At 46.2% G+C, this 26,037-nt stretch overlaps 5 protein-coding genes across 5 annotated transcripts; 3 read left to right on the top strand and 2 right to left on the bottom strand.

Moving 5' to 3' along the window:
- Positions 1-997: 997 nt before the first annotated feature.
- On the top strand, positions 998-2,421 carry N7446_014111 (uncharacterized protein; the record flags this gene model as incomplete). The annotated part of the gene is made up of 2 exons (XM_058522850.1): positions 998-2,375; positions 2,414-2,421. The coding sequence occupies 2 exons, from the start codon at positions 998-1,000 to the stop codon at positions 2,419-2,421; spliced, it is 1,386 nt and encodes a 461-aa protein (XP_058364801.1).
- Positions 2,422-4,883: 2,462 nt separating this feature from the next.
- On the top strand, positions 4,884-5,288 carry N7446_014110 (uncharacterized protein; the record flags this gene model as incomplete). Its single annotated transcript, XM_058522849.1, has 2 exons — positions 4,884-5,184; positions 5,236-5,288. The coding sequence occupies 2 exons, from the start codon at positions 4,884-4,886 to the stop codon at positions 5,286-5,288; spliced, it is 354 nt and encodes a 117-aa protein (XP_058364800.1).
- A 7,664-nt stretch (positions 5,289-12,952) lies between these two features.
- N7446_014109 (DUF2841 domain-containing protein) lies at positions 12,953-14,434 on the bottom strand (the record flags this gene model as incomplete). The annotated part of the gene is made up of 3 exons (XM_058522848.1): positions 12,953-13,734; positions 13,792-14,181; positions 14,239-14,434. The coding sequence occupies 3 exons, from the start codon at positions 14,432-14,434 to the stop codon at positions 12,953-12,955; spliced, it is 1,368 nt and encodes a 455-aa protein (XP_058364799.1).
- Positions 14,435-16,489: 2,055 nt separating this feature from the next.
- Positions 16,490-21,072, bottom strand: N7446_014108 (uncharacterized protein; the record flags this gene model as incomplete). The annotated part of the gene is made up of 2 exons (XM_058522847.1): positions 16,490-18,454; positions 18,631-21,072. The coding sequence occupies 2 exons, from the start codon at positions 21,070-21,072 to the stop codon at positions 16,490-16,492; spliced, it is 4,407 nt and encodes a 1,468-aa protein (XP_058364798.1).
- A 1,660-nt stretch (positions 21,073-22,732) lies between these two features.
- N7446_014107 (uncharacterized protein) lies at positions 22,733-23,596 on the top strand (the record flags this gene model as incomplete). The annotated part of the gene is made up of 2 exons (XM_058522846.1): positions 22,733-23,147; positions 23,253-23,596. 2 exons carry the CDS (start codon positions 22,733-22,735, stop codon positions 23,594-23,596), a joined length of 759 nt encoding a protein of 252 aa, XP_058364797.1.
- Positions 23,597-26,037: the final 2,441 nt, after the last annotated feature.

Raw genomic sequence — 26,037 nt, 5'->3', positions numbered from 1 at the left:
TTAACGGCCTTAAGACCCCTGTCAAGCTGTTTTGTCTTGCATAAACAGTATCAAACTGGAAGACGCGCGCGTTGCGCGCATCGGCCCTGAAACGAAGAACTGGAAAGGGGAGACGGAGAGGTGAAAAAAGACATTAAAATGTGTGGATGATATTTGAGTTGCGTTTTAGTTAAGATTGACCAATGAGAGGAAAGATCAGATGACTAATAAATGAAATCGAAGAAAGCAACTAAGAAATCAGTTAAACTCGCTAACAGTTGTTATTTTTCGACTGCGCGAGTATATCGGCATATGAGATTTTCCTTGGCCTTTGAGAGCGTCTCTCTGGAGTGGGAGTGCTAGCACGAGGTAAGGCCTTGACTTCGTCTGCCGTGTCTGGCCACGTCATTTGCGTGCTTTCGTCGTCCTCATCATCTGCAGCGTCTGTTCCAGTTGGCCCAGGATAATGCTGATCCCTGATAGAAGGTTCATTTGGGGGTTTCACTAGGTTAGAAAGGGGTTTTATGAGAGTAGGGAAGCGCACTGCGTTCTTCTTAGGTTACTAGCTCTTCTAGCTTTCACTTATAGATAGCTGACTAGACTAGATCATAAACCCACAGAGGAAAGGGAGAATCCAGCAGTTTTCAATGTGACCTAGACAGAATCTCTGCCTGAGGCAGTTATAAATTGTCAATGCAAGTTCATGAATACTGGAAGAGAACCGGAGAAATGGATACTCCGAATACGCGGATTGGTCATTAGTGAATAGCATAAATAGCTTGAAATTGGTAGTAATAAAAGACAGAGTCATCGAGATCTTATTGGTCGGATGAAGTACGGCTTTTGAGAGTTATGAGCCCGGATCGCCAAGAATAGGACTGCTTCCAGCAATTGAAGCTATTCACAAGCTGAATAAGACCCCTAAAAGCGGAAAATCCGAATACCCCTGAATCCTCCGAACACCCTCAATTCGACCAAATACCTCCGAAATCACCTGCGTCCAAGAGAGGAAGCAGCAATGGAGTCAGCATCGATACTCTCCGCCCTTAGAAGCGATAAATTGAAAGACTCGTCCCAATGGCGAGCCTGGCATAAGCGAGTGAAGGCATTCGCAGTGCAAAGAACAGTCTGGGATCTCTGTAACCCAGATACAACATCACATCCGATACCTTTATCGGAGCCAATTGAGCCTGAATACCCTCAATCGGGAGATCAGGAAGAAAAGAAAGAATGGAGAGACCTTCTTGAGGTCTACAAGATTAAGGCGAATCGCTGGGAAAAGCAGCGGAAGGGTCTGAACGAGGTGAATGAGTATATCATCACCTACCTAGACGCATCCTTGCGAGACGTTGTACTAGAGTATGAGACTCCGTACGAACGCTTGGTGTATCTAAGCAAGCGCTTTGCTAGATCCCACGCGTATAAGGAAGAAATTCGCATGAAATGGAGAGCTTTCGCTACCCAAAAACCCATCGGAGATGTCGAAAAATGGCTGATTTCCTGGGATGAAATGCGTGAGCAAGCAGTGAGCCTCAATTTGAGCGAGGCTGCAAGTGCGAATAATGACTTTCTACAAGCCACAAAGGAAGTCTTGCCAATCTGGTGGCAAGCAAAATATCAGGAGATCGTGATGAATGGTGGATCGGCTGATACTCGAGATCTGATTGAGTCCTTCAGGGCAATGTATCGAGAGATCGGACCAAATGCATTAGCACCGGAATCAGCACCATTAAAAGGGTCTTTCTCTACCTGGCAAGGCCATCAGGAAGCAAAAAAGGAGGTCAAAAACATGCCGTTCGAAAAGAGACCCTGCCCTTGTGGAAATAAGCATCCCCGCCATCATCCGACGACATGCTACATTCTCAATGAAGCAATCAGACCAAATGGATACGTGCCTAAACAGGAGGCCGTACAGAGGGTCGAGAAGGCGCTAGCATCAGACCTAGCGTGGAAGAAATGGATCTATGAAGCCATTGAAAAGGCGACTCCAAAGCCGTCTAATGCTATACAACCGCTACACTTCGGAAATATGGCGTTTTCAAGCCAAGCAATCGGACCGGCAGTAGCATCACTCCGAAACCGATGGATCCTCGATACTGGATCGGGTGTCCATGTCTGTAATGAGGAGAGCAGATTCATCAATCTCACTCCGTGCAATGAGATGCTAGCCACGGGAGATGGCAAGACAGCTGTTAAAGGTCGCGGCACCGTGAAACTCACCGGCGTGGACCCGATAAGGAGAGAAGAAAAGACTATCACCCTAAGCAATGCATGCTATGCACCTGGCTTCCATGTGAATCTCGTGTCATACGCCCGTCTGAGAGAAAAGGGAGGCACCTGGTCAGAGTCTAAAGGGTATATCCAGGATCATGAAGCAATACCGATCGTCAGCCTCCGTCTATGGCATCATATCGGCTTATGGGTCTTTGATCAGCCGTATGAGGCAATTGGTACGACAAATGCCGTCAGATCATCCTCGACCCCACAACATAAAACCGCCTCAGCCGAAATGTGGCACTGACGACTAGGTCATGTCAATGACAGAGTAGTCCAGCAAGTGCCGGAAATGGTCGACGGAGTAAGCATTGGAAAAGCGGATAAGGCTAGCGAGATATGCGAGACATGTCAGCTAGGAAGGTCAAACCGCCAAGTGTCTAGAAGGCCAATTGGACGTACATTCGGACGTCTTGGAAGAGTGCATTTTGATCTAATTCACCTGCCGAAAGCTTACAATAAGCATCACTGGATATCGCACTTTTACATCGATGGTATCAGATTTCACTGGCTGATGACCCACGAGTATAAGCCAGAATGCCAATTTGCCATTGACCACTTCGTCAAGTTGGCTAAGAATTGGTGGAACTTGCCGATCAAGGCATTCCACTACGACAATGAGGCCTCTGCAGGCCGAGCATCAGAGAGAAGCTTAACATCGGACGGGATAGTGATCTACCACAGTCCACCAGCACATCCAGAGATGAATGGATAGACTGGGCCATGCGGGAGGCAGAATGGACCATGCGGGAGGCAGAATGGACCGTGCGGGAGGTAGACTGGACCGTGCGGGAGGTAGACTGGACCGTGCGGCAAATCTTTACCCAAGTCTCAGAAAGCTTTTATTGAAAGTTTTGCCTCCACTAAGAAAGACAAACACTTCAAGAAGTCTTGTGATTGGGTATAACGAAAAATTTCGGACACATTCATAGGAGACTGCATGTATGACTTGCAATGCAATGTATATAAGCAAAAGCCACGGTATCCCTATAATTTCACACTAGGACTGCATCGAAAACATATTTTAAATTTACAACCCCGACACTGGTATAAAATGGCTTAACGTGATTACTCCGTGGAATATTCGAAACCTACGTAAGCTTTGAACTGTGTTCATGCTGTCTACTATCCGTGATCTTACACATAATCAATAAACAATACTCCTAATAGCCCGCGATGGCGCGGGTTTTATCGAGAAGCTGTCTACAGAAGCAATATTTTTAGAGATGTTGCCATACCTTGATTCAGAACCGACCCTCAACCACCGGAGTCCAGCTGTGGTGGCTGAATTTGAGCGAGCGTTTAGGAATTTTTGAAACAATATAAACCGAAAATTAGAGTGCATTCTCCAAGAACCTTTTGAGCCATTTAGAGAAAAACCAAGCCTTCAAATTTGGTAAGAAGAGAGACGGACAGAGCAGCATTTAACATTGCTAAGAGATTGCAAAGACTTGTCAAGGTCAAAGGTCTTTGATTGTCAACAACATTTATGTTTGCTTAATAGTAGTATTCTCGCTACTTCTAGAATTCCTACGTCGTGTACTTAGTCTGTCACCTTTGCTTGGTCTCCAGATGTATTTTCTCACTTCCAACTCTATGCCTTATGATAGTGTAGGCTCTGTCAGCATACGTCGAAACTTTTGTCTGATATTGATGCGCCTTTTCTTCTGTCCACCCATTGGGTTGCCTCGTCATTATTGCTATAAACACTTGGCCTTCAACCATCATGATATAATAGTGCCAGTTTTGCCCATCAGAAATTTGACTTCCTGGCCCTGGCATCGATGCAAGCAAGCCTGCATAAGTCACTGAAATAAAAAGTATTTAGTATTACCCGACAATGTAGTCAATCATACCACTTTTAGAGCTTTCTAAGTTCTAAATAACAACAATCAATTATACTACAGTTTGTTGAATTACAACCCTATGGTGCGCTTGTGGATAAATGCTCGACAAGTTGTAAGGGTCATTGATTCGTCGTTGAATGCAGGAGGCCCATAGTGCAAGACACCTGTTATGTAAAAGGAACTCTATCGGGTAATATATTATGGAAGAAAATTCAGGATCGTGTGGTAATAGGTGCCGTGGTTGTGTCTTGCACGTTTTCGATAAAGTCGGGACGCATAGCTTAGCTTTTATTTTCCGCAACTCAACGGCTGTGACGCTACTCTCATGATAGGGCCTTCATGGACTGATCATGCGGGTTGCTTTGAAGCGAAATTCACTCACAATGAAACCTGTGGAGTGGATCACATTTTCATCGTAGATCGACAATGGTCGATACAACAGCGGTGAGAACAATACGCCGACAATGGTAGATTTGCTTTTAACATTATGTCAAATTGGTATATTCGACCTAACTATAGTAGAGGCTAAGATAAGATGATAAGCGCCCTTACATCGTGTGTATATCAGTTTTCTGCTCGTGCAACTTGTATTGCAGGCGGAAATCGAAGGCAGTACAGTTTGCATAAAGGGCGTCGGCCTGTTGATTGAAACATTTTCCTTAATTCATAAGCCGGTCCCTAGAATCTTCGCAACCTAACGCAGCTAGTATTAGACCCAAAACAAGCTCCCGCACAAACTAAGCCAAATCCCACAGCAACCGACCGTCTGTCAACCTCTACATTATGGCGCATGCTCCATTCTCTAAGACGATGACTTTAGACGACACATTGTACCTGTTCCACCACATATTTCTCCCACCAAAGCTTCCCCAGGCAAAAGATTACAATGCGCAACATGAACATCTTTTGCTCGACAGTGTCGTTGATGCGCTACGGAGCTTCACTGATTACGTTCCGACCGCAGATACTACGATCCTGCGTAAGGCTACTGAGATGATAGCTCGCCTAAGAAAAGCGCATGGCCATCGCGGCGATGTTGATGAAAAGCAGCTCATGAGGGTTCTGACAGAGCTACCCATTTGTGGTAAGTATTGCAACGCGCGAATCAATGCGAAACTTTCTAACCAGGTGGTAGGCGGATTCCTCCCCATTTACGTTCGGGAGCAAAACGCAGGCATCTTCTTGTAATGGCATAGCGACGCGATATATGTCGAATCATTTGAGTTATCAGCTCGCAATAAGGCCATTATGACAACAGCGGGACGGCTACGCCGTACTTTTCCTGGCCCTACCATGGCTATGGAAAGGGCAGCATTCGAGGAACCTGGACTCAAAGAGTTCATGGCGCAAACAATTTCAAGGATGAGTCACCAGCCTGTTGCTGGTACAAAGCCAAAGATCAAGAAATCTGAACAGCAGCATGATGAGGACAGGGACACCACACATCCCAAAATGGTGACTGAATTTCTAATGTCATCTCTCCGTCCGCGATGCACAGACAAATAGGGCTGTTCCCGATATCGGTTTTTACCGATAATTCCGATACAAACCTGTACCGATATTATCGGCCGTTAATTATCGGTATAGGTTTTTAGTAGCCGATAAAAAAACCGATAACTTTGAGAAGTTGTTAGTAGTAGCCGATAATTTATCGGTTTTTTATCGGCTACTAAAAACCTGCGCCGATAATATCGGTAGACCTGTAAACTAGCTTAATTAGGCTTGTTTATAACTAGTTACTGCATGCATACATGTATATATATATATCATCCATGCATGTATTGCCTCTCTTGAATAGTCCAACAATCTTGAATTCTTAATCCTACTCTGCTCCTAGCTACTGCAATAACCAACTGTAGCTAATCAATTAATAAATATAAATTCATTCGACGAACTAACCAAACTAAGCAATAAAATTCAACTAGTTAACTAAACAATATCTTTCATCAGCATCAACATCCTCATAGTATCTGCCCCTAAACTATGCCTTCGAACTCCCAAAAGATCTCTCCCTCCACTAAATAATCTCTCAACTGATACCTCGGAAGCTGGGATCGCAAGAAATTCCCTTGCAGCCTCTGCCATTTGAGGATATTCGCCCTTATGGGTACGCCACCAATTGCAGAGCCAGTCTGGATCCTCTGCACCTGTGATAGTAACCCGAGGACTATCAAAGTACTGATCAATATCAGAAACAAATTGATATTCCTGAGGCTGTAGCTTTTTCAGCATCCATAACCGCATTGTTTTGCGATTGAGAGAATCTTCCTGAGTCAAGTCTAGAATTGACTGTGGATTCGAGTCTAAATTTGTCTGTGGAAGCGAGGATGGAATTGATTGTGGAAGTGGTGGATATCTCTTATGGAGCATCCGACGAGTCTCCCGTATAATCAATTGGGCAGCCTCTTGATCTACCATCTCATGAAGTATGAGATCACCTTTGAGCTGAGGATCAAGCATTAATGCCGTATAATAAGCTTCAGAGTTATCCATGAAGTCATAGTACTTTTGGTACTTCTTCATGCCTGCCCTTATTGCATTAGCAATATCATCATCATATCCCACTAAGGCATCATCCCGTAAAAGATCATGAAGCTTATAGTAAATTGGGACAGTGAGACTGATTTGTGGCCTTGATATAGATACCAAGTGCGTCAAGTCATTAAAGGTTTTGAGAGCTTTATGAATCTGACTAAGTCGTTCCCATTCTGCATTGGTAAAGGGAGGAATTTCACCCTGTACAGCACAGAATCGATTAATCTGAGGTCGAGCTTGTATCCCATCATTAAGCATTCGAAAGGTAGAATTCCACCGTGTTTCTACATCATACTCGATGAATTTATCATCGAGCTTCATCTCATCACAGATTGACTTCCAGTCTTGCCTCCGTTGAGGACTGCGAGAAATCCAAATAGCAAGAATCCGGAGTTTAGCTAATGCTGATTGAGATGAGATTGATGGAGAGGTTGATGATGAGCTCGATTGGGAATTCCTGGATTGTAGATTATCACAGATCGAATTGGCCTCTGAAACACTTCCAGCTTTCAAGGAACGAAGAATATCTTTCACAATGAGGTTCAAGATATGAGCCAGACAGCGAACATAGCTATTAGGTCCAGAAAATCGAATTGGTTGTAAAGAATTCTGATTCTGTTCCAAAAGATACCATAACTCAGAAACCATCTCTTGAACATTTGAGGCATTATCCCCAGTAATTGTCGTCAACTTTGACGTGAGATCCAATTCCACTAAGGCCTTGTGAACCACAGTAGCAATATTCGCCCCTGTATGAGGTCCAAAGATTTCACAGAACTCTAGAGTCTCTTCACGATAGTGAAAATCCTCTGTAAGCCAGTGGCCAATGATACCAAGGATAGGATAGTGATTCTGACTTGTCCATATATCAAGAGATAATGCAATTGTTTTGCATGTAGTAGCTAAGTCCTCCTTCAACATTGATCGTTGGGTTTTGAATTGCTCTTGTAATCGCCGACTCACAGTTGATCGAGATGTGAATGGTAGAGTGATTCCTGGAATATCTTCAAAGATTTGCTGAAAAGCCTGAGATTCAATGACTAGAAAAGCTTGCTTGTCTTGAATAACCCATCGAAGGATGTTGCGTTCAAGATGCTCTTGGATTGAGAGGTTCCCTTGTTTTTTGAAGACTTGGCGGATATCTTGGATTTTTTGCTTTGAATTTGAACTTTGAGGTGGAAGAACTGAGTGTTTTCTCTCAAGATGACGCTGCATATTCGAGGTTGATGACTGCCTTTGTGATTCCGAGGTTTTCCAACTACATTGTAGGCCAGTTTTTTCATCGATGACTGTACATTGGATATCCATGTCGACAGTCCTTGGTTTCCCTGTACGGAGGACTTTCCACTCACGGGATACCTCAGTTGTAGAGAAGTAATCCCAAATCCAATCGGTAGTCGGTGCTGGGCGAGGTTTCTTGATCTTCCGGGTAAAGGTTTGTGAGGCAGATTCATGAGGTGAAATCTCTGAGAAGGCTAGAGATTCTTGATCGGTAGAGGGAGAATTGAATTGCCATGGCGATTGTGAAAAAACTGAGATATATCAGACTCAGTGATTTGGTCTGATGGTAGAAGTCCTTCAGGGGAATCAGGGCCACCATTAAGCAATTCATAGTCAACTCGTGCCTGCCTTCGTGTAGTTATTTGCAGGTCCTCATTGCCTTTGTATGCCATAATGATGAGAGTAATCAGGATGCTTGGAAGTTGGAAGTTGGAAGTAGGGGGGTAGCGGGTGTGTAGTTGGAACCTGGAAGGCAGCAGGATTTTAGAAAAATTTTCATGGTAGTACCTATTAATTATACAAGTAATATCGGTATACTACCGATAATTATCGGTAGACAATTTTGTGAGCCGATACGATAACCGATAATTTTTTGAAGCTATTTGTAGTAGCCGATACGATACCCGATATGGAGAAATCCTGCCGATATCGTATCGGGAACACCCCTACAGACAAAACGACGGTACAGATTCAGAAGAACACTCGAGAGGAGGTGATGTGGCTTAATTGCCGATCGCCGTGGCGCCGATCTGCATTATGGCTCCTGGTGCGCGTGGCGCCAGCCTACGGAGGTTAATAGGGATCACGAGTGCAAGAATGACAAATGGTGGCTTTTGTCGGGCAGAATTCCCGCTTGGCCGACTTAGAGGTAGTGAGAATAATTGTGACTAAGCACTCACCGACAGTCGGTCCCCTCCTGTCAGTGAGCCAATGCCTAAACACAAACCAATGCCTAAACACAAAAAATTCAACTATTCAATTTCAAACCTAATTTCCTCCCAACATATCATCTGGATCTACCCATTTAAATAGCTCACTATTTTCATCAATATAATCTCTCTCTCCTGATGCCTCTTCTTTTTCTTTGAGAGCTTGTTGGGCGCGATACCAATAGTCTCGAATTCTTGCATTTCCGATCTCACGACAGATCTCAACTCTGTTTTCGTTCGCAGCACGTCGATGAACTCTGATATTGCCCGCAATTGATGATAATGGGGATTTTGAAGCTCCTTTTATAATACGTCGTGATTTTTTAATCGGAATTCTGTGTTTTTGCATCCTTTTGATCGTTTGTTTTGCAAGGTTCAGATCTTGAAGCGCCTGTTTACCTCCACGAATAGCACGTTTTACATGCTTTTGGAGTTTTGAAACGTCTGGTTCATCATTTTCGAGGATTGTTTCGAGTTTATCCTCAATTTTTGACCATCTGTGAGGTGTATTTGGTGGTGAATTCGTCTGTGAACTTGGGATTTCGGCTTCGGGGGAGGGCGTATGACCATAAATTTCAATCACTGGTTCATCTTCCCACCCAGGATCAATTTGATCAGGAACAAGTTTTGGATCCCAAGGCCAAATGCCAGTATCCGCAAATGCTGATTTGATAGTTTGCGATTTGAATGTGTCTTTGCGGACTGTTTTGATCATTCGAAAAAAATGCCGTTTATCATTGACATCGCCACCCCAGCGTTCAATCTCATTGTTCTTCCGCCGAAAACGCTGTTTAAGAACTGAGAATGGTTTACCGTCAAGAGGTTGACATCGATGTGTCATTTTTGGAATAAACCAATAAGGAATGATGTTAAAACTTTGACAGATATGCTCGAATTCCGGGGTTCCATGAGAACCATGATTGTCCATAAGTAGAACTCTAGGTCTACCTTTGGTAACTCGCTTTTTCGTGACGAAATGGAAGTCCAATAGCCATTGAATTGCAGTTGTATCGTCTGTCCAGCCTTTAGAAGTTGGTTTAATAACCCGGTAATTGGCTATATTATCGTCGTCTTCGAACCAGTCTTCCATATGCTCAGAACCGCGAATCAAGAACCAAGGATGCATAACCCAGCCATCAGCTGAAATACATTCAATGCCAGTAATATTCTGACCAATTCCACCGGTTCCAATAGTCTCATTTTGGCGGGTAGACACGACATTTTCCTTTGTTCCAATGCCTAGTTGAAAGCCAGTTTCATCCCAATTATATAATTCATTGGCTTGGATCTTATTCTTTTTGAGAAAATCACCAAAAACCTCATACCAATGAATTAATTCACCGTGAGATTCAGCCTCGATTCTCGCTTTTTCTATAGGTTTTTGGGTTCGGAGGGTAATATGGGGTGGTAAACGTTGGATAAATTGATATCCGTACATTTTACTAACCCGTCGGTCGGAACCGCAGTATTGTAAAATGCGATTTGCAGCATCCTCAATATCAAAAGCATTAGGTGGTGTATAGACCGAATTAAGGAGCTCGATCCAATGAATCAAAGACTTCTCTTGCGACTCATTTAATGCTTTATTGGTAGCTGCACGCCCTTTTTTACTCGGTCGGCCCTCATTTCGGTTTCGCAGCTTCCACTTTGACACGTTAAAATGGGAGGCTGCAGACTTGATACTCTTAAATTGACCAGAATTATAGGCTTCAAGGGCATTTGAGAGCAAGATCTCTTCTTTTTCGGTAGAAAACGGCATTGTTTTGGTGGAGAGAATTGGGTTTGAAATTGAATAGTTGAATTTTTTGTGTTTAGGCATTGGTTTGTGTTTAGGCATTGGCTCACTGACAGGAGGGGACCGACTGTCGGTGAGTGCTTAGTCACAATTATTGGGCTTCTACCTTAGGCCCATAGCCTACCAGTGGGCCTAATGCCAGGCCCAAAACCCGCCCCATTTATGGGCTGGGGTGGGTTGGGCTATGGGCTTTGTGGGCCGGTGCGGAGGTCTAATCTTAACCGACGCCCAGCCCGGGACAATCACAATCATTAGGATTCCACCTAGAGTTCCCGTCCATAGAGTTGTATCTAGAACCTAGACCAGCAGATGAACCCGACTCGGCATCCGTATCTATAGAGAGATATACCGGAAATTGACTAATAAAATATCAAAAGAAAGAAAAAGAAGAAGAAAGAGAAAAAGAGAGAGATGGGTGTAAAAGGAACCCATCTTGTTGAAGGGGTTTAAGAATGTTCTTGGCAGTGCCTCAGGTACTAAAATGGGACCCTCGACTGAATTTGACCCTGCTCTGTAGGAATGCACTAAAAAGGTGCGCCTTTTTGGCGGAGCGGTGAAATACCGCATTTTCCTACCCAACGGTTACTGCTTCCCAAGCTTAGGTTGGGAGCATGTATGCCTAACTTGCACGTACCAAGAATCCCAAATTTCCCTGCCCGAAACAGCGGTCAACTCTCAGGGGTTCATGAGAGTTGGATTATTTACAGTAGTATCTTTGCTGCCCGAACTTGAGGGAACCCCGGAGAGAGCTAAAGAGAGAAGTTGGAGATGCATTTAATAGCGTATCGAGCCTGCTGGGAGGCTCAAAACAAGGAGAGAAAGGTAAACCAGACACCGTCTCGCGAGCCAGGACCGTTAATACCGTGCTGGACTTCGCCGAGGCGTCACAACGGTTTCGGAGTCACGCGCCACCGGGGCAGCCTAACAATGGGGACGGCACTTAATTACGATAGGCCGTGACGAGGCTCTAAGTCCATGTCAGGAAGTGGATCATTCTATTTGTACATACTTGGATACATACAAAATGACGTATCCCAGGAGCTTTGGTATTATCTCTACACCCGAGAAAAAGAAAGATAGGCGGTCAGCATTAGCCAGCCAATCAAATAAAATATAGGTTGAGAAATGGAAATGCTACCGTCTGTGAATTGAGATGTATCCTAGGAGTATTCGTATCATCCAGGGACTGGCCAATGGTATATCGCAACTGGTGGTTCTGATTGGTCAACTAACCCTTTTGCTAGTGACTACTCCATATGATAATAGACATACCCCTTGATCACTCGCTCCATCACTTCGATTCATCACTTCGATTCATCACTTCGATTCATCACTTCCCTCCATCACCATCGTTTTTTTTTGTTTTTCTCCTGTCATGGCCCGGCCTGCCAAACGAAAGCTCTCTCGCAAACCTCGCAAACATTATAAAGACCGAACATATGGAGCAGACTGATCGATATTTCGACCCCCTGCGCACTATCCTTTTGACTTCAAGCTGTCGTCAACAAATCGTGACCTCCAGCTTTTGGCCTTGATCATCCTTGACTGAAAGATCTAATGAAGGGCCAGCTTGCGTGGTTGTGGTACTTGAAAGGGAAGTAATTGAACGGGCGGATTTCGAAACTTAAAGTAACATCGTGTTAGCATACAGTCAATGAAGACAAGGAGGCTACCGAGATAAAACATACTTTTTTTAGAATTTGGAGGCTCAGCGTTGACATCCATCTTGAACATATGATACACCAACTTGTAAGAATTGGGATTAGATCATTAGTTGACTTAGCTGCATGCCAAGAGAGTAGACATCGCTTGAGTAGGGATTTTTGGAGAAGCTTTTCCTTTGAGGGTCGGGCGCGGAGGTAGCTTCATCCAGCAGTATGATTTGATTGGAAATCGACTTGGCTTTTTGTATACAAGTGCAGTGAGCTTTCCGACGATGGGGCATTGTTCCTGTTCTGCGCCGGCCTCTGAACGCAAACGGCTTCCACTAAAACTTGCATGCAGATATAAACCATATCAAATTAAACAAAACCCTAATATAAAAAAAAATCAAGCAGACCCCCATTTGTACCGGCGGCTGTCAAGATGACGCCCAAGTTTTTATATCACAGAAAAATTAAAATGTAACGAAGAAAAACAATAGCAACAAGAGCAACTCCCCTGACAGAGCCTTATGATAAGCCCTAAGTTTGTTGACCGGTGCGATCACTCATACCCGTGTCCCATTTTCACGCTGAACATGAGTCAAACATTCGTGACAAGAACTTCACACCCTGTTAGTCATTTAGACGGCATGAGGGATAGCATCCCGGTTAGGACTCCGTGCGTAAAAACAGAGATCTCTGGTGGATGGTGTCCATGTTGGGTAAGTGGGCATGGCGATGGGAAACTGGGTCGTTCATTGACAGCCGGGGCATACCCTGACTAGATACCGGTGTAGCGTAGTGTACAGGGCTGAAGATGTTCTGAGGGAAAGACGGTGTCCAGTTGTCGTAGTGACCGGTTACTCCTGGAGTGGAGTTTGGGTAGGTTTGAGCGGTGTAGTCGAAAGCTAAGGCTGAGGCGTTGTGCGGGCTGATCATCTCTGCTGTCATGGGAGTGCTGAGCATGGACTCCGACGATGAATCGGAGTATTGCTGAGGCTTGGCGTAGGAGGGAGGGTCATGGGCAGGATTTTGGAAGTTGAGAGGCTCCGCCTTAGAGAGCCTGCCTGGGAGGGAACAGGCTGATGGGATACTGTCATTAGGTGTGTTCAAGGAGGTAGATGCTTGCTCGAATGGTGGGATGGGGTTCATTAATCCTAGGTTGATGTGCTCGGGCTCCTCAGTAGCCACTGAGGTGGCGGAGTCGTCTTCTTTATCACCCTCAGGGCTAGGGCCGCGGCTCGTGATGTAGACGACCATGTTGGCGTCGACTTCACCTCGTTCGAAACGCTCCTCCATCTTACGAACCCGGAGGATCTTGTAGATGATCTCGACATTGGATGGGTGCTTCAAGCTCCGCTTAGTGTCACCAGCAACATCCTTAAGCTTATCGGCAGTAATGCCGTAAGGACCGAGTTTGCGGATAATGTGAAGCAAGAGCCCAATGCGGTCTGTTGGAAATAAAGTAAATAGGTAGGTCAACAATCAAGGCCGTAGGGAAATCATACACTCTTTTCTCAAGTGGTCAGGCTCCTTGTGCATAACACCGAGAGGCCACCACTCGGGCTTGGTCTTTTCTGGGTCACCAGTAGTACCGGGGGCGGATCCTGGTGGTTTGCCACCGTTGTAAGGGTGTCGGACCTGCTTCCGAGGCTCGATAAATTTGATGAATGCCTTGGCAACCGTACGGCAGTTCAGTTGTTGAAAGTGCTGTAACGCACGCTCATAATAGGCCATAACATTCTGGGTATCTCCAATGCGAAGGGGAACCATGTCGGTAGACCCGCTAGGGAGGTCCTCGCTATCAGTGTCCTGCTCAGTCAGGCGGTCGTCGACGGAAGGAGCAAGAGGATTGCCTTTGCGACGTTTGACTTGACGAGGGGATGTGTCGGTTGTCTCTATATATGTGTATTAGCATATATATACCGGTCTTGGGGTCTAGAACTTTGACATACGGAGAACTGGGGCATTGTAGCCGATACGTTCACCTAGAATCTCGAGAAAGTTCTGGCGGACTTCTGGGGTGAACACAGTGGAGTTTTGCTCTCGAATAGAAGATGATTCAATAATCTCAAGCTTACCATCACGGTCAAGGTAAATCATGGCAAAATGAGCGTAAGGAGGACGGAATGATGAGCAGGAGTTGGTCATTACTGGCTAAACCGGATGTCAGTCAGAAGGATTCCAAACCTGTCCATGGAGGAAAATATACAGCAACATTGCCCAATTTTAGGGTACTTTCGTGGGGAGAGGCGGATCTCTTCATGGCTCCGCTTGTTGATTTATTGTAAACCCTTGTGGCGGTTATAGAAATGTATAGCTCTGGGAACGCAGCAGTCTTGGGAAGGATGCGGTTGCACTTCCAGGGAGAGAGAGATTTATCTCTATAGGTAGTGCTGATTGAGAATGGGGTCGCGATTCTTGTGAAGAAGTTGCTACCAATGCTGTGGGGTTGCATTCAGCCAAATACTCCTAAGTATCTTTGGCAGCACCAGTCCGTTCCTGGAAGAGGGTGTTCACTGACACCCAACGGCGAAAAGGCCGGTACAGGAACGGGTAGGACAAAGACTAGCATTCCGACAACTAGGATCCAAACAAGCTCTGGTAGACAGAACTAGAAGAATATTGGCCGGATATACTCACAGTTCTAGTTGAGAATGTGGGGTGTCTCAATGGGGATGGGATGCTGATAAATGCAGCATAGTGCCTGTTCGTAACCGAAATACAGGGACAATAGAGAGCCACGACGTTTTGTGTTCCTAAGTAAACGGAAGGTGATACTTGGAATTGGGGCAGATGGGAATGAAATAATTTGCAGGAAGAGGTTGATCAAGTGCCGTGGCCTTATTTATATAAATGAGGTTGAGGGTGTAGAAAAAGCAAAGAAAATAAGAAGTAGGTGTGCAAGCCTTTTCAGTATAAGGATTTAATGGTGAATGACAAAAGGACAATTTTAATAAAAGCAGCACCATCGATTCAGGATAGATGACCCTAAATTAGAATCCATCCTTGATCGTATACATGCAGCAAGATTGACATGCAGTGCAGTAGCTTAGACTTGGGGACCTGATCCAGGATCCCTGTTCCATTATTTGTGGATCACAGGTAAATGTATACCGTTCCTTTTCGTGTTCTTGATCTTCGGATCTCAGCACCAAGGTGCCCCGGCACTAGCACTCCACTAAGTAAATGAATACACATTTCCCCATTCTCGCGGGCCTATCAAAGTGCGGTTCGTGCATGGGCTAACATACTGGATCCTGGGAGATGACTCGCCGATCAAATGCCATTGTTTTCTTTTTTCATCCCTGTCAAGAGCTTGTTGCTGTCGTCCATCTCGGTTCATTGACAGCTACCTACTCCGGGGTGATGAGCTGAAAACAGTGGGTTTTGAAATTATAGTCCTCGGCTTCAGTTGATTATATTGAAAAACCGTTAGTAACTGTCCTACGGCGGGTTAGTGGCAGTACCTTTTGACGTCGGGGACCTTTTGCAACAGCCCAATAATACATTCGCCATCTAGGTCTGTGCTAAAAGTCCAGGGCAGCTAGCATTGGCCAATGACAGATGTATTACCTTTTTGGCGGGTAATGTAGATCACTGTCAATTTGTTGCACATGCGACATCAAGCAGTAACACCAACGAAAGGTGTATGAAGAATTGACATCAAGGGTCGTCCCAGCGGAGACCAGAAACGCCATTGATTACAGCGCAAGCACAGATCCGCCGAAGGGAAGAGACGTCATACGTCGATGCTTAGACGCTGAGAAGAAATGGGGCGATTGGATATCACTTGCATGAACCCAACTTTGGCTCCCTCCACCGCTTATGGATCCGACCACTTGTCCACTGCTCCGACTGGGCAGTTTTGCTATTCCCCTCTTGACCACTTGTCCACTTGACCACTTGTCCCCTCGACTACTCGTCCATGTTAAGATAAGTGATAGTAAGGTTGATTCTTATTCACTTATTTACAGAAGAGGGGTAGCCCGTCTTTATATCTCCGACCCTAATCCCATCCATAAGCTTAGCCGCAGTGATATTCAACACTCCCACTCGATGGCAACCGTCACCAAGGGAGCCAATGACCATTCATCACGGTTGCGGCGGGCCCCATTAAAACCTTTAAAAACCCCTTTTTAGGGAAAAGAAGGAAAGGGTACCCTTGCAGCTCAGTCTCTGCTCAAGGCCAGTAAGGTGTGGTCATCACTCAATACCAAGTCCTCTCCGAAACCATTCAAATCGTTGTCGTGCAAGAGGTTTGGTGAACCCATCGGCAATTTGTTCGGTAGTTGGAACATACTGCAATTCTACCGTTCCAGTGTCTTGCACCTCTCCTTGCCACTTGCGTTGGATTTCCATATGCTTCGTGCGGGAATGGTATTGCGGGTTCGAGGACAGGGCGATGGCTCCTTGGTTGTCACCACAAATGATCGTTGCAGTTTTTCCTTGGCTCATGTTTAACTCATTGAGGAGTCTTCTCAACCAGATTGCTTCTTTGGTTGCTTGTGTCTGGCCTAGGAATTCAGCTTCACAGGTCGAGAGGGCAACGACGCTTTGGCGCTTCGATTGCCAACTGATTGCTCCACTCCCGATATTGAAAAGGTATCCAGCTGTTGAACGTCTAGTGTCGCGACATCCACCCCAATCTGCGTCTGTAAAGCCTTTCAGCATCTGGGGCTGACCCTTGTACGTGAGCCTGAGGCTTTTTGTGCCGTTGAGATACCGTAGGATGCGTCGAGCAAGTTTCTGGTGTTGTGGCCCAGGATTCGCTAGATGCCTGCTTGCCATAGAGACGGCATACGCGACGTCCCCCCTAGTCCCGAGCATAATGTACATCAGAGATCCGACAATGCGTTGGTATATGATTCTTTGATCTGGAGGACAGCTGTATCCTGGGTTATTCTCTGGAAGTGGTGAGGTTTCTATCGGTGTGCTGACGGGAGCGCCGTTGCTGATTCCAAACTGGTGAGCGACCTTGTCAATATACGCTTCTTGACTTAGGTATAGTATCCTGTTTTGACGGTCTCGCTGGACAGACATCCCGAGATAGTAGCTGCATGGTCCTAGATCTGTCATTTGAAAACGGTTTCTGAGGCTCCGCTTGATCTTCTTTATTTCCGCAATGCTTGGCCCCACGATCAGGAGGTCATCGACGTACACCGCGATGTACATATTGCTCCGGACGAAGATCCCAAGATCAGCGCTGATTGGCTCAAAGCCGAGATTTCGTAGGAAATTTGTAAGGGTCTGGTACCAGATCCGAGGAGCTTGTTTTAGGCCATAGAGTGCCTTTCGAAGTTTGCAGACCCTCGATGTGCCGTCGGTCATGTGGTGAGGTTGTTCGACGTAGATCTCGTGGTCTATGTACCCGTACAGGAAAGCCGTTTTGACATCCATTTGCTCGATCTCTAGATCTAGGGCCGCTCCGATTGCGAATAGAGCTTTGTAGCTCATTGGCTTGACAACAGAGGCAAAAGTTTCGTCATAGTCGATACCCTCTTCTTGTGTAAAGCCTCTCACTACCCATCTGCTTTTGTAGCGGATGACTTCGCCATGCGGTCCTCGTTTGAGTTTGTATACCCATTTTCCACTGAGAATCCGCCGATCTTTGGGAGGATCAACAAGCTCCCACGTCTTGTTTTGGTTAAGCGAGTTCGCTTCTTCAAGCATTGCTCGTTCCCATTCGAGCCAGCTTGCATCGTTCTTCGCTTGATGCAGAGTCTTTGGCTCAAAAGGTTCTGTTTCCTTTGCAGCTACTGTTAAGAATGTTGGGATGACGTTCTCTTCAGGTATATTCATTAACGCAAGCTCTTCTTCGCTGTCACTAAAAGTGTCTAGTGTGACGTGCGGAGCGCGAATTTTGAGTTCAGGGTGGTGTTCTAGTGTTTCTTGTCGCACTTCATGAACTGGGCGGTCAATTTGGAGTTCTGGAGATCGTTGCCATTCTCCTGAAACTAGACCTTGTTGAGCGTCGTCTTGTTGCTGGTCGCCGCCGGGTGGTGAGTCATTCCTCTGGATGATGTCTTGTAAATCATCTGCAAATGATCCAAAGGTATCATCACTCCGTGTAGGCGACAAGGTCCTGTCTCCCTGTACAGCAACAAATGGCTGCGAGTCATCGTCACTCGATTGAAACGACGCTGGTGTCTGCGAGTCCTCGTCACTCGACTGGGTTAGCACTCGTGAGTTATCGTTACTCGACCGAGGCAGTATGTGCGAGATATCGTTCCTCGACTTAGGTAGGGCTCGCTCTGGTGGTGCCATTGACAACTGGCGCCCAGAGGCGGGCACGGATGCTTGCCGTATGCCTACTGACGGTTGATTTATTAGTCCCACCGTCTTACTCCCCCTGCGGCAGCAGCCGTTGCCTCAGGTGAGCCGTCTCGTCTGGCTCCCACATCTTCTATAGTCTGTGTGGAAGGAGCTGTAAGGACTTCGTGAAATTCAGCGTTTGGGGTCCCAACAATTCTTCCGTCTTGTAGCAGGATACGGTAGTTGGTATTTCCCTCATAGCCTAGTAGAATGCATGGCCTGGTTCTTGGCTCTGTGAGCTTCTTCCTCTGCTTGGGTGGGATCAAGTATTCCCCTTTGGATCCGATCACTCTGAGTCGTGATAGGTCCGGCTTGTCGCCATACCAGGCTTGATACGGAGTCATGTTGAGCTTTGATGACGGCGACCGGTTGGAGAGGAAGGCTGCGGTTCGAGCAATTTCTGGCCAGAATTTAGGTGGCAGCCTCGCATGTGCTAGCGTGGGTCCAACCCGATCATAAATTGTCTTATGGGCTCTCTCGGCAACCCCATTCTGCTGGTGTTGATCAACGCCTGTGACCTCGGCATGGATTGCCCGTGAGAACAGTATGAACTTCATCTCTTCTCCCACTTGCTCAGGGATCCGGTCGAGGCGTATTCGTCTACACTTCCGTTCAGGGCGTTCGTTATGATCGAGGAAGAAACGTAGTGACTCTATGACAAATTCTTGTCGTCGTGGTATAGGGACAATCTCTATCCAGCCCGTGAAGTCGTCGACGACGGTGAGCCAATAGCGACTGCCGTCAAGGCCCTCGTCAAATGGCCCTGCGACATCAATATGGAGAAGTTCCATTGCATATTCCCCTCGTCTGCTTCGTCCCGAGCGGTTGTGGGGCTTTTCAATCATTCGTCCCTGGAGGCATGGGTTGCATGGTTGACGTGGTTCCATGTCCCGGATGCCGAAGGCCTGCTTCTTAAGCCGATGTAGGTTCGCATCGCCCAGGTGGGCCAGCCGATTATGCCAAAGAGCCATTTGTGGACCGACATGGTAGGAGGGAAAGGTGAGATTCGTCCATATATCAAGTGCGTAGACTCCATGATATTGGCTGGCAGTGTATAGGTTCTTTCCGTTTGACTTGTTGCGAATACTAGCACTTTGGCTTGAGAACTCGACTTTTGCTCCTCGTTTGAGAAGCTGGAGCACCGATATGAGGTTTGCATGTGCAGATGGGACGTAGAGGACATTGTCAAGCACAAGCCATTTCCTTCTGCCTCGTACATTGCAAAGAATATTGACTGTCCCCACTCCCGAGGGAGTCGTTGAGGTATCGACGCTTCTCAGTGGTGGTCCATGGTACTTGTCCATCTTTACAAATCTCGAGGCGTTATTGCAGACGTGCTGAGCACATCCACTATCGACGATCCACGCGTCACGGATCGACAGGGTTTTTGTAGCCATCATTGTGGGGAAGTGGTCAAACAGGGCGAGGTTGCCTTCAACATCTTTCCCGAATGCTTTATTAACATCTTCTCCGGAGACCTTTGTGGCCATAAAAGTGGGCTTCTTTGGATCCCTTGGGCCACCGACATCATCGTCTTCGTCATCCGTGGAGGGCCGCCGCTTCAATGGCTTGCGTGCGCCTGTATGTGAATTGCCTGGCTTTGACTTGTGGCTCTTTCCGTCTTTCTTCTGATCCTTCGGTCTTGGATTCTTGCTGAAGCACTCAGAGTCCACGTGATAAGGTTTCCGGCAGAAAGAGCAATATGGGACGTTATCGATCTCGATTCGACATGTCGTTCCGTCGGATGACGGTATGACTTTCTTGTCACCTGGCCCTCGGATTATAGCGAGAGCAGGAAGCCCTTGCGCCTCTGTTGGTTGTTTGCTCAATTGCCCCTTCCTATGTTCTTCCTCAATTGCCTTGTTCTCGATATAGTCGAACGTGGGCGCCGCTTTTGTGATGTTACCATTGGCATCTCTTTCGTTAACAAGGTCCATTTGCCGAAATATATGATCACGGAAACTTTCATACTCAGGACCTAATGCGTGCACGAAAAAGAATGTTCGCTCAATCTCGGAGCTCACGCAGTCAGGGTCAAGGAGAAGTTTCTCAGCATGGATCTTCCTGATCTCGGCTCCGAGGGCTTGAGCGCTTCCACATTTCTCTCTTGTGAGGGACATGTACCGTCGCTGGAGGTTAACGTATGTGCCAGTGCCTTCTGGTTTGAAGTTGTCTTTAACTGCCTTTAAGAGTGCGTGGACTCGAGAGATCTCAAAGGCGCTGATCCTTTGTGCCGCATTGTGTGTCAGCTTTGCCGTGATCATCGCAGAGTAGAACTTTTGGCGATGAGTCCATTGCCGTGCTTCCTCTTCCTCTATCGGTGGAGTCGTTCCATCGTCGGCAACGGCGGATATCCGAATGAACTCATTGACTTTCTGATTCCACTTAAACCAGTCACTGGCATTATCAAGTATTGGAATGCCATTGTAGAATGCATTTAATCCAAACTGCTCAAATTTCGCGATGTCAGTCATGGTGTAAGTGGGCGCTCCTCTGAACTGAAGAATTCTGGACTTGGTCTGTCGTTGGGCAGACTGGAAGTAACGGAGGAATCGTGGTCTGAGGGGCTGAGGGAACGCGCTTCTAAACCAAAGAGTTCTAAACTTGATGCGGCACTGGGCAGACTTGAGACGACGGAAGGACTTCGGTCAGATGGATCTGGCGAAGGTGATTGGGTTGGAGGAAGGTAGTCCGTGTCTGGTGCCCCGTCCAAATCCAAGTGTTTTCTATACGACTTGAAGAAGTGGGGAAAGCGAAGCCGGTCGACAGGGTGTCGTGACAGACTCTCGAGGAAGCTTTGACACCTTTTTGGTCGAAGATTGTATCGGTTTATCCTGTCAACTGGCGCAAGAACTCGGTCGTCCTCCTCACGCCTTAACATAGAGGATCCGTGAGCTCCAACGTTGTCTTTAGGCTGGGGCACAGGATGAGGATGCGTGGAACTTTCAGTAGTATCGATGGGTATCGGAATATAAAGATGACAAGATCCAAGGGCGGAGCACGTTAAGTTAGTGTTAGAGGCCCTGTGACGCTTTGAAACAATTGACGCTCGATTTTTGCGTTCTTCAGCAGATAGACGGGAGTAGGCTTTGCGGACAGCGCCAAGGGATAGCGATGGGAAAAATGATTTTCGAATTTGTTGGGGACTCCAATGATGAATCTGCCGGAAGTGTGAAAGTAGATTGAGTTCTCTGTCTGTCCAACTATGTCTATATGGTCTCTTCTGATACCGAGGTGGTGCTCTCTTTTGATGTAGAGACGACATTTGAGAGGCATATTCTGGAACTGGCTGCGGGAACCATATAGCTTGCCTAAATTCAATTCCTCGTATTGAAATGCGCTTTTCGTTATGGTGACGAATCACAGATATCGGCATTATCTCTGAGACAACCGTGATATCTGTCACACTGTGATCACAGCAACAAATCAGGTGTCGGCATTATCTCTCGAACATCGTGGTATCCGTCACACCGTGATCACAATCACGAATCACAGTTGTCAGCGTTATCTTTGTAACACTATAGTGTCTGTCACATGTGATATTGTGATTTCCGGAAGGAGGGAATTCATTTCATTCTTCGAGGGTCTTCATGCTCCTTTCAGCATGTCCGCAGTTCCTTGACGGTGTTAATCAATCGATTCACTTGATAGACCTATCATTTCAAGTGGAGACTTAGCCTTTAAATGAAGTTCTCAAGTGTTGTGTGAGCAACCCGGGCTCATAACCTGTTAAGATAAGTGATAGTAAGGTTGATTCTTATTCACTTATTTACAGAAGAGGGGTAGCCCGTCTTTATATCTCCGACCCTAATCCCATCCATAAGCTTAGCCGCAGTGATATTCAACACGTCCCATCAACCACTTGTCCCCTCGACCACTTGTCCACTTCTCCGACCGGGCAGTTTTGCTTTTCCCCTCTTGACCAATTGTCCCCCCGACCACTTGTCCACTTCTCCGACCGGGCAGTTTTGCTTTTCCCCTCTTGACCAATTGTTCCCTTGACCACTTGTCCCCTCGACTACTCGTCCGTTCGTCCACTTATTCACGCTTCACTGCGACCTCCCTTTCAACTACTCTACCATTCGGCCTTTTGACCGCCTTTTTCGTACGCGTGCTGCCTGAAGCTGACGAGAAATGTCCTTCGTTGATCCATCTGCACAAACTTTTGCCTCTTTGTTCGACCTCGTCAAGTCGGAGCGAAATCAGTATGCGATTGAACCCAAGCATCAACCATCGAAATCTCAAGTTCAATGTTTTGGACGTAACTGTGCGCTTTTGAAAGAACAACCTGACCCTGCCACCAAAGGTCGTACTTCTAGAGAACGGGATGAAAAAGCGCGGGCTAACGTTCGGGAAATGATCAAAAGGTTTCCGTCCGATCTTTTGGTTCTGTCCCTGCTCAAAATTCCCAAGACGAAGTTATCCAACCTTCAAGATAAATGGATTGGTAAAATTATGGAGTGGTGGGCTGGTGAAGATAAACCAGAAAACCTGAGCAAAGTTGCGTTGGCCCTGTGTCAACATTTCAAACTTATATATCGCAGACAAGGTATATATCACCAGCATGAAAGCCACAATAACAGTGTTCAATTGAGCCAGACCATCCGTCAGTTTGCAGAAGTGGTAAACATGAGTTAAAACTAACTGTACATAGAGGAAGGCAACTCGGGTGTACCCTCAGATCAACCGATTCAAACAATCGTCTCACTTGAACGAGACGAATTCCTACACATCCTCGATTCTTGTGAAACAACTTCTGAGGTGGACACACTTGATCAGAGTGTGGACTACGATATCCGCGCTCTAGCTCCAATTCTTCGACGAGCAGGCAACTCCCCCAATGTGAAGATGATTTGTCCTTGGTATGGTGGACCCAGCGTGGAGGTCACTTTAAAAATCGATGTGTCTTTGGCTTTTGGCGAACGGCTTGTGCGCTATAGAGTCGCTCATGCACCGGGGCAGACTGGTCTGAAAAACCAAACCGATGGTTTCCCATAGAATCGAAAATTTTGGCCCTTCTCCAGCCAAGCAATGGAGAAATTCTCGTCAAATTGGGGCCCCGTCATCACTGTCAAAACGCAATTCCCTGATTGTTCATGGATCTGAATTCTACCGCCTCTTCCATGTTCCTTGACCAAAAGAGCGGAAGCCACAGGCCAGGAAATGCTTTCCAATTCCGTGATAGTTGCTTCCTGCTCGTCGAATGTGACTGACTCGCCGATCTTGGCCTCCACTGATTTCTGAAGCGCTTCTTTATCGAAATTTTCGATCTTAAAATTCTCCAACACCATTTTTTGACTTGACACCTGGCTTGACATCTCGGCGAGTAAACGGAGGAAGGATTCGGCGAAAGAGGGGATAGGATAGGCAACGAGAAATAATTGTGGTCCTGTCAGACAAATTGGCATATGTCAAGTTGATCGGGAAGAAGATATGAAACTTACCTAAGAATGGTCTTTGATCATGATATCATACAATGCTCGCTATCTATTTGAAGCAAAGGAGGTTGTTATGTTGTGTCCAAGAAGATGTCAGGCGACTGAGTTGCCCCTCGTTTTTGCTTTGCCCCACCCTGCGTTGTTGGGCAGATAGCTTTGTCATCCTCCATATGGTCATTTTTCTTGCTGCTATGTGAAGTTATTTCAATTTTATGGTGCATAGTGTTATATGTTTTGTCCTGAATTCAGATGTCGCTTAGCTATTTATCCTTTACTGACCACTTGGCCACTGAGCGATCGTACATGTCTACTTGACCGCTTGGCCACTTGACCACTTGACCACTTGACCACTTGACCACACCCGTTTGACAACGACGTCCACGGCATGTGTAATATAATGTAAATATACAGAGCTAGTGAAAGAAACTATTGGGGCGACAGGCGAGATTGACGTTGCGATGGCAAATCCAGAGCAGATTCCATGATGGTTCCATTAACCAGGTGGAAATTGAGGCAACATTTGCTTATCGATTGCTGGAACCATAACAGCAAAATCCGACATTTGAAACTAAATATACAAGAATTGCTGTAACTTAATGTATGAAGGTCTACTGATTGAATATTCAAAGGTCATCATGGTCATAGCCTCTCGATATCAAGGCGCGCAAAGATCGCCATGATGGCAGTATAATCTCTAAATTCTAGACCTCTCTTGTGAATCGTATAATCCTGTCTCAAAACTTCGCTTTGGCCTCCCTTCGCAAAAAGCAATCTTCTGATCTGCCCGGCCCCACATCACAAGCAAGATGGTGGAGCCAGCGTAGATTTGGACAACTGTAACTAATGATGACGGTCGGGGTAATCTATGAGACACTGGTGCCATTCAGGGGTGTATAATCTTGCATATCTATACGGTCTCGACGTCGCGGATCCTTCAATTGAGCGCCGTGCTATTTCTAAAGTGTCCCTACGAAGTCCCATATCTTTTCTGTCTCAACACCAAAATCTCGTGCAAATATGGGTATATCAAATACCCTCTGGTCTCGTTTTATCGAACTCCTTGGATGCTGCAGGGCGAGGAAGCAGTCACAGGAAGGCCTTCAAGGTTTGGATGCTTCTTTGATAAGTTGGACTGCAACATAATAACCATTGATCCAGAAGTGGTGTATCAGTGTTCGGCGCCGCATCGTGGATATTTCGTCGAATTGATATCTGCAAGAAAACTTGACGAGCTTGCAGTGAGTGTCCCGGAACTATTGCATTCAGCCATCTTTCAATCCATGGCTCTAACGGATAAAAAATAGAAACAGACGTCTAGTTCGGACTTCGATTACGGTAATCTGCGCATACTTGAACAACTGGTAGATAGCAGAAGTACCAATGTTTACCACATGCAGCGCGAAATCAGGAGTGTGGTGAAGATCCCGAATACGGAGTATCATATCCAGCAATTGCGGTTTGAGCACTACTGGTTCTCACAGACAGAGCTGATGAAATCTTCCATTGGACGTAATCTCCTGCAAGCCGATGCCTACAAAGGAGTTAGCGAGCCCTTGCCTGAAAATCACGCTTTCAATTCTTCCTGATCAGCCGAGCTTCTCCATACCCTAGATAGTGCCATCATGCAGTTAATCTGAATTATATGGCCGACGAATCAGAGCGGCCGTAAACTAGAACCCATGTTGGAAGGATAATTAAGCCAAGGCCACAGTCGGTCGAGGCTGAAGGCTTTGGTATTGTAATCTTGGTTAAATCCTTGTAAGAGCGCTACTTGCGCCCCCACCGCTAGTTCTATTCAGCAATTGCATCTAGTAGTCTTTGGATCTGTGGGGATGCATTGGCGAGTCGGTCCTCACCTATAAAGTCTAAGCTTCGTCGAACTGACAGCCTTCTGTTTCCTGTTCGGAGCAAACTAGCTTCATTTATTAGCTTCTATTCACTTTGCTCCAAGATGTCTGAGGTGGAAAGGCGGCTCGCCATCTTGATGCAGGCTCTTGTAAA

The sequence above is a fragment of the Penicillium canescens genome (assembly GCF_028828765.1).
Source record: "Penicillium canescens strain IBT 15451 chromosome Unknown utg000013l_segment0_segment0, whole genome shotgun sequence".
Classification (NCBI taxonomy): Eukaryota; Fungi; Ascomycota; class Eurotiomycetes; order Eurotiales; family Aspergillaceae; genus Penicillium; species Penicillium canescens.
The sequence above is the reverse complement of the archived record's forward strand: the minus strand, read 5'-3'. Positions and strand labels throughout refer to the sequence as shown.